The 12,874-nt window shown below is 38.5% G+C and overlaps 1 protein-coding gene across 1 annotated transcript in view; it reads right to left on the reverse strand.

Annotated features, from left to right (window-relative positions):
* Positions 1-9,461: 9,461 nt before the first annotated feature.
* irs4b (insulin receptor substrate 4b) overlaps positions 9,462-12,874 on the reverse strand; it is a 35,296-nt gene continuing 31,883 nt past the window's right edge. The window contains exon 2 of the mRNA XM_082162287.1: positions 9,462-11,812. Within this exon, the coding sequence (XP_082018413.1) occupies positions 11,808-11,812 (5 nt within the window). The 3' untranslated portion in view covers positions 9,462-11,807. The remainder of the gene's footprint in view (positions 11,813-12,874) is intronic.

A 12,874-nucleotide genomic window follows, 5' to 3' on the forward strand; every position in this document is an offset into this window, starting at 1 on the left:
CTTTTTTAGAGTGGGATTATTTTACAAATTACAATGCAATGGTATACTAATTACAAAAGTGTTGTATTTTCTTTGCAGTCAGTCAGTTTCCTTATCCAAAGCATCAATTATTGATACATGGGAACAAAAAATAGCTTTATGATGGTGGACCAGGAGCATTTCCTCTGAGGAGGCAAGGAAGGCAGTGCCTCCCCAAACCAATTGGATGAGAAATATTCCAAAAATAAAACAATGAAAATATTACAAAATGTAACATTAAAAGGTGTATAAATCACTCATCTTTCTTAAATAACACTGTGCGACACCAGTGGTTATAGTTACAGCAAGAGGCTACGTCTGTCTTGCCTTGCCCATTGAGTTTTAACAGACCCCCTAAAGCGGTTTGGTGGGGGATAATTGAGAATGAAGGGGAAAAAAACATGAGAGGAGGCAATGCATCCACCACACTATGATTGGATATGATTAGTTTGTGCGATAAATAAAATGGGAAGTTAATGGGAACTTATTAAAAAGTAAGAAAGCAGTGTTATGGAATTGGTTGAGATGTTTAATGTCACGTCAAATCAAACTTGAAATGGCCTGAAAATATGACTGTATTTATTTTTTTATTTTTTTTGTGAGCAATCAGTTTGGTGAAATTAAAGATACATCTTTGTGTCTGTGACCAGTGTTTACCGAGCTTGATGACTGATGATCCAAAAATAAGTTGACTATTAAAAAGAACAGTTGAACATAAGTTCACAAATTCTGAGCGAGCTCTTAAAGCATTATAGTCCTTCACGTCTATTGCAATCTCAAAATTCCGGCCAGTTGATAATACCTAGAATATCAAAATCAACTATACCCGAAAAGGCGGTAGATCCTTTTCCTATTTAGCACCCAAACTCTGGAACAGTCTTCCTAGCATTGTTCAGGAAGCAGACACACTCTTGTCATTTTAAATCTACACTAAAAACACATCTCTTTAACCTGGCATACACATAGCACATTATCAATTTCTAAAATTCAAATCATGTACTGGAAACACTTCCAATAACACCCGAAGTACCCGTTACATCATAAGAAGAATGGCATCTACGCTAATGTTAGTCTCTCTGTTTATCCCGTGGTTTACTGTAGTCAGCCGTATCCAGATCAGATGGTGGACCTGCGCTTAGACATGACCACAACACATCGACATGACGAAATAACGACAAAACGTTTTCCCTCTGTATAGATGAAAAACTTAACAAAATGACTCCTGTTCACACGCATCAACTAAAAAAACTATTATGCATGTGAGACAAGTAATTGGCAATGTCACTTTGTAAAGAAAGACAACATGCCTGCGCACATACACATTCAAACGTGCATGCCTATAGACTAATGGTGCCTTCACGTGCTATGGAAAAGATTATATTTTCCACTTGTGAACTGGTATTTACCAGTGTGTTGTGTTCAAGTGCTTTTGTTGTCGTAATGTAGGTAAAAAAATTGGACTCACAGATCCAGACCTGTTATTTGGCTAAAACAATTTTAGATTGCTTAAGTCAGTAAATCATGGTGTCGCTGGCGTACACTACAGACAAAATACATTCACGTGAGTAAATTGCCTGACCGGCGCTCATTACTAGGAGACTCCTATTGACTGCTAGCTAGCATCTGCTCAGGGTAGGTAACACCAAACCATAACGGTATTTTTAAAACTGACACTGAGTGTTAACGCATTATATTACAATTGTTAATGGCACAACATTGTATAGGCTACAAAAACTATCCGCTAACAGTAGCAAAAAACGTTTAGTTGTGTGCAATGCTTATTCATGACCCTTGCGTTCCTCTCCGCCATTTTGAAAAGGTCAAAGGTTATCTCATCTCGGCAACTCGTGCATCAAAATATTCTACGAGTTGCCCAGTGGAAAATACCACATGAGGGGGTGTTCATGTGCATTTTCCACGTCGGCTTTTGGTATTTACCATAATTACCATAGCACGTGAAGGCCCCATAAACACATAACACGCATGTGTCTGCGTTTTCACAGATTCAAGTTTTTGAACTTTACACAGAGATGATAACGGTATCGCTTTCAAAACCCGTTTTCAATGTAAATGAACTGCCAGAACGCATTTAAAAGTTTTCTGTTTTCAGTTTTCAATAAATATAAAAAATGCTTAAAAACACTAACTTGATGAGATTTATACTTGGTTTTAATGAATAGAACATTACATAGTTAATGTAAAAATTCTAAATAGAATGGTATTTGGTTTCTCTTTCTTGTGTAATGTTTAACCAGGAGAATGTGACAGCATTAAGTGTAACTGGGACATGAATTTACATGATTTATAAAAAAAAAAAATACACCACTGCACGCCACTGTGTTTGACCACTAGAGGGAGAACTGAGTCACATGGACTGTAGGGCTGCAGCAATCCGCTGTCTTTTCCCTTACAGACATCTATGCCAATTAGATGGACATACAGTTCAGCAATGTTTTGCAGATTTGTAGCCACTCTGCTTTTGTGTAGTAATCCATGATGATTCGATCACAACATGATTAAGTGGATGTAAACTTCTGTCTCCATTTGTAATTTTCCTGTTAGTACCACCCTCCCTCCTTCCATCCCGCTCTTTCTGATTCTAACAATGTGCTTGTTATCCTGGACAGATTGGTTAATGACTAAGCTTTGAGCTTAGGAGTGGTTATTAGGACCTAAATAGTCCATATACGATTTAGTTCACAAACTCAGTGTTGATATTTGGCAACAGCTAAGCTCTCAATAGGATCAGTGAGCAGATGACAGTGAATCCCATTGCCACTGAGATAATGATCTTTGTTCCAGGCAACAACAGGACCAAGGGGCAAAGGTCAAGCCAAGCTCTTTACAAAAAACTACTTAAGTTGTGTTTTTTCTAGAAAGAACCAAAGAAAAGGGTCAACAGTGGTTTTGAATGATCAAAGCTTGGACCGAAATTTCACTTTTTGTGCAACTGAGTCAAAGAATTGTGATTTGAAAGCAGGTCCTTTCTTATGAAAAGACGCTTTTGTTTTTAACATTGATGGACAAGAATAGACAGATAGCAACTTTTGATGGCTGGCTGTGTCATAAACATGTATCCAAAACATACAGTTAGCCTATATATAGGCCTATAACTCTGAAATATATATGCCTTAAGTTAGCCATTAAAGTCAAGAGTCTGGATTAACTTCGTTTATTTGTGTCTTTGGAAGGAGGGAACGAGACATGTCAAAGCTTTATTTCCAGGTAATTCTCCCTTTATGTGCATATCAGATGACCTGCATGATATAGAGAATATCCTTTTCCTTAATGAGCTTTTAAAAGGAATCACTGCTCAAGTTTGTTTTGAAACATGAGCACCTATTGGCAAATACTACATCCCTTAATTGAGTTGGATACTCTGGCCACAGTAGAATTAGACGTAAACCTTTACATGCTGCCACTGAGCTCATGGTCCACATGCAGTCTGAGCCCTAATGCAACCTACATTTGTGCACATACTGTAAATGCTACTGGAATGAATTGAGAAACCTCAGCTCCTAATGACGCACACACGTCTGTCAGAGGAGGATTCCCCTTCTGCAGTGGTGCAGCCAAGACTACATTCCAGCAAGGGTTGTAAGAAATGCTTTGGGAAACTGCACTGACTCACTCTTTTAAAAACGGATCCGTCAATCAAATGAAATTAAGCGAAATCACATGAGCGGGAGTGCTGCTGTTGCTCTTAATGTCAGCACCACAGCTGTACAAGGTTGCAGAAGTAACTTTCAATATTACCAATAACTGTGACTTTTTACTTCCACCAACGAAAATAGTTCAGAACAAAGCCAAAGTAAAATGAACTATCACACATCTTCAAGCAGCATAGCAAAGGCTGAGTTCTAAAATCGCATACTTTCTGAGGAGGTACTTCTTTTGAGTGAGTACTTAATTAGTGATTTAAAAAAGTACGCTCTACATAGAGTGCAACAGGGCCTGTCCACTTTTCTAGGGGCCTTGGTTCCTCTGTATCTTCCAAACTCATTTTTTTCTCATTGGTATTTACAAAAAAAAGTCTTAAATTGTTCAAATTGTTGAGCCATGAACCAAACTGACCAGCGACAAGATGAATCACATCATTTCAAACTTTGAATTGAAGTATTTGAAAACTGGGCAAAAAGACGGATACAAGACTGTGAACGGCTTTAATGAGGCGAAGAACTGCATGAAGCATTACGAATTACGGTTGAAAACAGTGTAGTTTGAGAATGTACGGAGACTGACTCGCATCAATTTCACTATGGAGAAAAAAAATTCGACTTTTACTTTCAGAACCTGACTGTAGTAGCCTACTATAGTCTGAATGTGTGTAGCATACATGTGTCATTTTGTTATTGTCATGTGACTTACAGCATCACTTCGCTGCCATTCACAACTTGCCCATGGCCTCATGGGATATTAAAGTGTCCATCGGATGAATACTGTTAATTCGAACATACTACTCATCTCACAAACTGTTTTTTTTGCCTACTATAGTATATAATAAAGAATATTTGGATGCATCCGTGTTTTTCCTCCCTCAATTAGTGTTTTTGAACAAAACGATTGAGTCAATGATTCAATGGCTGTGTCCAAAATCGCATACTCTTGGCCTCATTGGATAGTAAAGTGTTCTTCGTATACACACTTTAGAATCTCGCCGGAAGTATTAATTCATCCGGGTACTGATTTATGAATACTGTGATATACTGTTTTACACCTATATATCGTAGGGAAGTATGTGATTTCAGATGCAGCTAATCTTCTCGTCACCTATCGACAGTCTGTATGGAAGCTAAATTGAAACTTAAACAGCAAGTATAGAATATCTGGTTTAAAAATTCCTGCTCTTTTTCATAATAAAGTACTGCATTAGACATTCATGAAGGGGTGTATGATCTTACATGATGACAATAGTAGGTTTAACCATGATATTTGGACCTGGCATTTCACATCAAATAATATTATTGCATCCTGCTGTCAATGAAGGTGTAAGGTGCCAGACACAGTGGATTAATCCTGTACGTTAGCAAGCATTGCCAAAAAAAGCTTACCTTTAAATACTGAGAATCCAATTAAGAGCGTCATTATGGCGGAGCAACAGTGGATGACATGGCCACTGTGCGTATAAGGACAGCACCATTCCCTAGACATTACTATGAATGTGGGTGGAATTCTGCAGTGGTCTGAGCTCCTTAAGGAGATAATAGTTTCCCAGTTTAAGTGTCTTGCTACATGTTCATGGGCAAATAAGCTCGGAGTTTCTGGGAAAGTAGTTGACCCCCCACTGAAAAGTTCACTTGCAATAGTCAGTTATCCGCTTTAATTTCCCCAAGCTACTTACTGACACTGCTTACTGGCATAAGCATGCTGAATTCACCCAGACGTATGGGACGAGACGGGGAGAGGGGGTGTGTTATGGTGTGCACCTAGTGACGAATACATGTGTGTGCTTGTCTGACTGAAGTCCATGAAGTTAAACTACAGTTCAGAAAATGTAGAAAAAATTCTTTCTGCATGAGATATTCATTATTCATAATGGACAATGTTGGACATCGCCCAACTGTTTTGGTGCCTGATTATTTCCTAAATTTACCTGATTTTGTTTTTAATGAACATTTACTATTGTTCCTCTTCATTTTGAAATTTAATTTGGCCTGCTGGAAACATCACAATATCGAATGTTATAATTTAAAGAGTAATCGTCCAGCACCCAGTTGAGATTGTGAGCAGATTTGGCAATATTAATTTCACACACACACAGTTATATATATCTGGGTACATTACTTACACATTGTAATTGGTTACTGATTACAATTACATGACAACAATTTTAATTAGTAACGTAATCCCTTACATTTACTACTTTTGGATTACATTTAACCTAACTTTATTATTGCATTGATTTGAGTAGAATAATCTTGTACCATATTGATATAAAAATACAAAGAGAAAGAAAATATATTCCATTATTTGTTATAAACAATATGAAGTGCATTAAATATTGCATTATGTCAGGGTTTTCCAGACTGGGGTTGGTGAGGTTAATGAAAAGCTATTAATAATTAAATCATAAAAACTAAAATAAAAACTAAAATGCAACACTGCTAAAGATTAAAAATAAATAAATAAATAAATAAATAAATATTATTTGCCTGCATGCCATGTGACCATTAACCAACATCAGAGAACCATGGACTTGGATTATTTATTTTTATTTATTTTTTGTGACAATTTTATTATTGACCTAACTTACTAATTAAAATCTCAGGGGGAACTTCAAGTAAATATATTAGGTCAAAGAAATTTAAGCTGACAAAAAAAGTTGTGGAATCCCTGCATTACATGTAAATATAAAATGACTGAATTTGTACATTTTAATGTGTTTGAAAGACAAAAGGCTTCCAAAAACATTAATGCATGTTTAAATAACTCACTGACACTGATAATTCTAATAATAATTAATGTGTTAATCAGGAGCAGATTATATATGCAAAGTTAGAAAACACTTGTTAAAAGTGAAATGATTTCTGTAAATCCAATGATCGCTTGCTGTGTTTTGCTCAGTTTTCAGTGATAGTCGCATGACCAGTGGCTGGTCTGTGTGTGCAATTCCACAAACCTGGAAGACCTTCTGAACGTATACAAGCAGTAGGTGTTTTTAGAAAGGAACATTTAAAAGATATAGTAGTAGGGAGAATCAATGAATTATGAATATTTGACTGGCATTGCGAGAAAAACATCTAATCATGCAATCAGTAAAAAAGTAGTAGTCTGAAGAAAAACAAGAAACAAAATTGAAAACCACTATTATTGCATCATCTTATAATATTGTCAAATATGTCCAAGTAATGTTGAAGTGGTAGTGAGAAAGAAGGGTCACTCAATGGCTGCGTTCCAGTCCACTTTTAGACAAGCACTTGCAAACTTCCCTAAGCACAATTTTGAAGTGCATGAAGTGGACAAGGGAAGTTAGTACCTCACAAAAGTGAGTACACCCTCACATTTCAGCAAACAGCAAACATCTTCTCAAGGGACAATACTATAGACCTTATGCGCCAGAGAAACGAGGGCGCCGCCATCTTTAGAATATTGTCTTTTAACTTCCGTTTTGCGGTCGCTCTGTATATTTCTATGGCATTGCTGTCCAGGAGTAATTAGCTTTTGAAGTGGACTTACTTAATGTAAAGTTAACGAAAGTTATCATGAGGACTGTAATGTTTAAAGCAGATGACTTAACAAATGTCAGGCAACCGGGAAGATTTTAAAACGAGCCGTTCATTAATAAACACACAAAACGCTGTGAAAATACAGACCGGAAGTCAAAAGACAACGAGCGCAGCGCTGAAAGGGGGCGGGGCTACATAAGGTCTATGAAACTTGGATATTATTTTAGTGTAGTCAATGTGCTGCTTGTATAGAAGTATATATTTACTGTACTCTGAAAATAACTCAACATACAGCCATTATTGTCAAAATAGCTGGCAACAAAAGTGAGTACACCTTAGTGAACATAAACGGTGTCCAAAGTGTCAATATTTTGTGTGAGCACCATTGTTATCTAGCACTGCCTTAATCCTCCTAGGCATGGAGTTCACCAGAGCTGTACAGGTTGTTGCTGGGACCCTCTTCCACTCCTCCATAAGGACATCACGGAGCTGCTGGATGTTAGACACATGGTGCTTCTCCACCTTCAGCTTGAGGATGACCCACAGGTGCTCAATAGGGTTCAGGTCTGGAGACATACTTGGCCACTCCATCACCTTCACCTTCAGCTTCCTCAGCAAGGCAGTTGTCATCTTGGCGGTGTGTTTGGGGTCGTTATCATGCCGTTCGGCCCAGTTTCTGAAGGGAGAGCATCATGTTCTGCTTCAGAATGTCGAAGTACATATTGCAGTACATACAGCTCCCCAGTACCAGGAGCATCTCATGCAGCCCCAGACCATGATGCTACCACCACCTTGCTCGACTGTAGGCAAGACACAGTGTTCTTGGTACTCCTCACCAGGGCATCGCCAGACATGCTGGACACCATCTGAGCCAAACAAGTTGATCTTAGTCTCATCAGGCCACAGGACATGGTTCCAGTAATTCATGCTCTTGGACAGGTTGCTTTCAGCAAACTGTTAGCGGGCTTTCTTGTGAGTCAGCTTCAGAAGAAGCTTCCTTCTGGAACGACGGCCAAGCAAACCGACTTGTTGCAGTATGTGGCGTATGGTCTGAGCATTGACAAGCTGACCTTCCGCTTCTGCAACATCTAAAGCAATGCTGGCAGCACTCATGCGTCTGTTTTTTTAAACCAGCTTCTGCACCTGATGCACAGCACGAGGACTCAACTTCTTTGATTGACCCTCGCAAGGCCTGTTCAAAGTGGAACCCGTCCTGGGAAACCTCTGTTTGACTCTGGCCACTGTACTGTAACTCAGTTTCAGGGTGTTACCAATCTTCTTATAGCCTAGGTCGACTTTGTGGAGAGCAACAATTCTAATTCTCAAATCCTTAGAGAGTTGTTTGCCATGAGGTGCCATGCTGAACATCCAGTGGTCAGTGTCAGAGAATTGTACTCAAAGCACCAAATTTGAACTGCTCTAATACAAGATACACAAATTTGTACGGTCCTGTCAAGCAGACAAAAACATGAACATGATGAATAGGACAAGTGGCTTTGCATTGTTAAACGACATTATCACTTAGGGTGTACTCACTTTTGTTGCCAGCTATTTTGACAATAATGGCTGTATGTTGAGTTATTTTCAGAGGACAGTACATATACACTGCTATACAAGCAGCACATTGACCACTCTAAAATATATCCAAGTTTCATTTCTATAGTATTGTCCCTTTGAGAAGATATACTAAAATGTTTGCTGAAATGTGAGGGGTGTACTCACTTTTGTGAGATACTGTATATGGACAGACCCTCGCTCCCTCGATTGACCGAGGGAGCAAGTCTACTTCATATGTACACTTCAGGCAGCTCCATATACCACAATGCAACACGATTGTGACGTCAACACATATTGCGTTTAATTTACCCCACCAAACCACTCGATATTAATTTTTTTTTTTTTTTTACAACTCAAACACACCTATATATTTATTAAATGCTGCATTAAACAATTTTCGTAAAAAAATAAAATAAATATATATAAATATATAAATATATATATATATATATATATATATATATATATATATATAAACCCTATAGTGGATTCTAAGTGATCAAGGGCTTTGCACGTTCAAAGGTTCCGCCAGTAGTGGGCACTCATGCAACGACGCACATCCGAGTGAACGAGATGGAGGGAAGTTAGCGAGTGAAGGCCATGACATTTTTGGACTGGAACGCAGCCAATGTTACAGAAGCAAACAATCAATTTCAACAATGGTGGACATTTTTTTCATTCACAGGCATACAAATAAAAGACAAATGGAACTGAAACGTGTTACAGGAACTTTTTTTTTTTTATTGCAATAGCTCTATTGAAAGCAAAAAAAGATAAATACAAACACTAAGCAATGCTCAAATGATTTGCCTGCTTTCACTCTCTTTTTCCCACCAGAGGAAAAAGGAAAGTCTATCAACTGCAGAAAAAAAAGAAGAAAAAGAAAAGAAAAAAGAAAAATCAAAGCATCAGTATGTACACACATGGACACAACCATAAAAAGTTTTTCCTTTTTTGAATTTTCTCAGACTCCGTCGGACCTCCACACCTGAACTTTGCCATCTGTCAAGCTTAGACTTCAAAAACAATAGCGAACAGAAGACAAGTGTACAAAAACATACTAATGAGGTTCGACAAATACACGAAAACTGACGAGGGGGATGCACAAACTTCCCGTCTCTTTGACTTTGAAATGATACCAAAATGAAATAATTGCCTTTCATAAAACATTCCAAAAGAAAAGATCTGAGCTATTAAAACAAAAAAAAACTATTTGGGGTAAAACATATTAATGCTGTACCACTGCTCATCTTTACTAATCAATGAAAATCATGGCAAAAAGCAGTCAGCTTGATCACATACATTAGCAAAAGGCTGATATCAAATACATTTATGTGGCTGATTTAAAGCTTTTATGTTCAAAAATAATTTGTTTCAGTGTAACTCTTAGAGATCATTCTCACAATTACAAATGTTATGCTAACATTAGCAAGAAAAAGACTAAGCTGTACCCTTTTTATGCCAATGTCCCATTTACCACATCGAGGCAATTTTGGGTTTTAGATATAGTTTTGGACATTGAGCAAAACCTTGTTTTCACAGAACCACAGCTGAGCTTTAATGGGCAATCTGTGCTAATTAAGACTTGCTTTGGTAAATCCACGAGGAATGAATCCTTTTACCAGACGACAAAATTCACTTTCGTACCATTGACAGAATAACAATGAAGACCGTACCGTACGCAGTTTTTTCTTTTCTTTTTTTGTCACGACAAGTTTCACATGTGATTTTGTCTTTTAAAACAATGTGTAGCAACAGGGAAATGTAAAAACAAAAAGGAAGGCTGTACCTAAAGTTTGAACCAGATGGTGTATTGTGCATATCACTCCTTTGAAAAAATATTAGAGAACAATGCAGAAATCAGTTCGATGAACTGTACCCACTTCTTCACTTCCTGAAAGAACAGCCTGATCAAAACAGGACATACCGCAATACTGAGAGAAGAGTATCATGGAACAAAGAGCAGCTGATTGGTAATACTAAAATATTGAATATAATTAATTATAAATAAAATATTAATGAAATGTTGAGGCTGTTTTAATGTTGTCTATTGAAGGAGATCCTACGATCTTGCCAACAGCATGCATAAAGTTTTATACAGACAAAATAGGGCTTTCGTTCCTTCGTATTGTGCTGTTTGTTCACTAAGTTGAAGAAGAGCTCCCCTTACAGTTCATTTACTGTGGGTACCAAAACATAACTCGAGAACTAATTTATATTTATTGGGACGATATAAATCACTAACTGTGCTCATCTGAGTGCCATTTTAGCAACTGCAGCAGATTTCATCAGGGGAGTCCCAGAATAGACCCTTCCTCTTGTCCTCCCTCTCTACAGCACACTTGGCAAAGAGGAGATGATGCTGGTCAAAAATAAGTACGGGAACAGATACGAAAAGGCTAAGTTTGGGCTGCGCCACATGCCAAAAAGGCACGGTGAAAAACACCTGTGGCCCTGCACTGGGTAAAGCAGACTGACACGGCATGACTAGCCCGACACTCACAGATACTGAAGAACAGTGTTGATAGTACAAAAGAGGAGGTTTCTACGGTCCAAAACTGAAGATGTGCGTGAAACGTTAAGTGAGGACCTAACGGAGACAGACATTCGTAAAAAAAAAAAAAACACCACTGCTGTACAGTCACATCCCATCTGCAGTCTGTACTGTACCGATACATGTTCTCTCTGTTACGCAAACGGTAAACATAAACACTAAAATCTGTAATTGCACCTGAAATCTTTATGGGAAATAAATACAATTTGTACATACGCGTGATGCTTGTAAACAGCATGCACCTGTCTAAACCAGACTTGTGGATTATGGTGTCTTCGTAAGATGAACCTCCTTTTTATGCAGCGGATAAAACATTGTGATACAAATCACAAAGCACTGAACTCATACAAGACAGAACGTATGGATGTGCTCTGAGACGGCACACGAACAAATAAAAATAACCATAAGAGTCCATTAAAGCAAAACTCAGGATCCTTTTGCTGTGTCACAGGGTTGTGTGCTAGGGCTCGCACGTTATCCGGCATCTCTGCAGGAGCTTGATGGGACAGTCCTTAGTCTGTAGTGAGAAAAAGAGAGATGGGATTAAAAAAAGTTGTAAGCTGAGCTGTCCGTAACAAAACTCTGCATTTAAATGTACTTGGAAGGACATTTAGGCTACATTCACACACTCATTGTTTGGGATCGGCCAGTGCGTCATGTTCGTTCATACATCAGCGTACAGTAACAGCTTGCGTATTGTAAGCGAGACCTTTTTTCTTTTACATGACTACCTTTACATTCATCCTCTACCCAGTTTTACCACGTCCTACCCGTCCCGTCTAAGGATAACATTACGTGCCCTTCACCTGTCATTGCCATCTCTATCCCTTTACAGCTCTGGTGAGCAGTGGGGTTGTACGGTGGCCTGCTTTGACCCTGGTGCACACAAACAGTGCCTTTGATAAAGGGCTTTGTCTGACCCAACAATGGTGGTGGGGGCACAATGCCACCACTTTCAGAGCTCTCCGCACAGCGGCGTCTGGAGCGGCAGGAATGCCACTGGTTCATTGTTCAAGGGCAGGTCCGATGGGGTACCAAAGGTCACAGAGTTCCTCCCGACCACATTGACAGCCACAACCTGAGTTTACCAGGAGAGAAGCCACTAAAAACCTCATCTACTGGAGTCAGCATGGGTGTCGTCTTCTGTTTATTAGAAATATGAGTCTTCAAGTTTTGTTTAGGACAGACAGAAGTTGCCATCACTCCTGCCCACACACAAAGCAGACCACGATCAAGGTAACCAGTTTTAGAAGTTTAATAATGTCCAGTTTTGGTCGGCTAGATGTTACATATCAACCACCTTCATATAATCCAATATCTGATCCAGTCCAAGGCTCAACAAAAACATTGCCCTGTCAACATTTTCACTGGCCCCACCACAAAGGAATGCTAAAATGTTTAAATACCAATGCATTTTAATATCTGCTAAAATATATACACACTACAGTTTAAAAATCAGGGGGCAGTAAGAGGATTCATGTTTTTGAAAGAAGTCTCCCTAAAGCTGCATTTACTTGACCAAAAATACTGTAAAAACAGTAGTATTGGCAAGTATTATTACTATTTAAAATAACCTTTA

This window comes from Leuciscus leuciscus (assembly GCF_965113295.1).
Source record: "Leuciscus leuciscus genome assembly, chromosome: 2".
Lineage (NCBI taxonomy): Eukaryota > Metazoa > Chordata > Actinopteri > Cypriniformes > Leuciscidae > Leuciscus > Leuciscus leuciscus.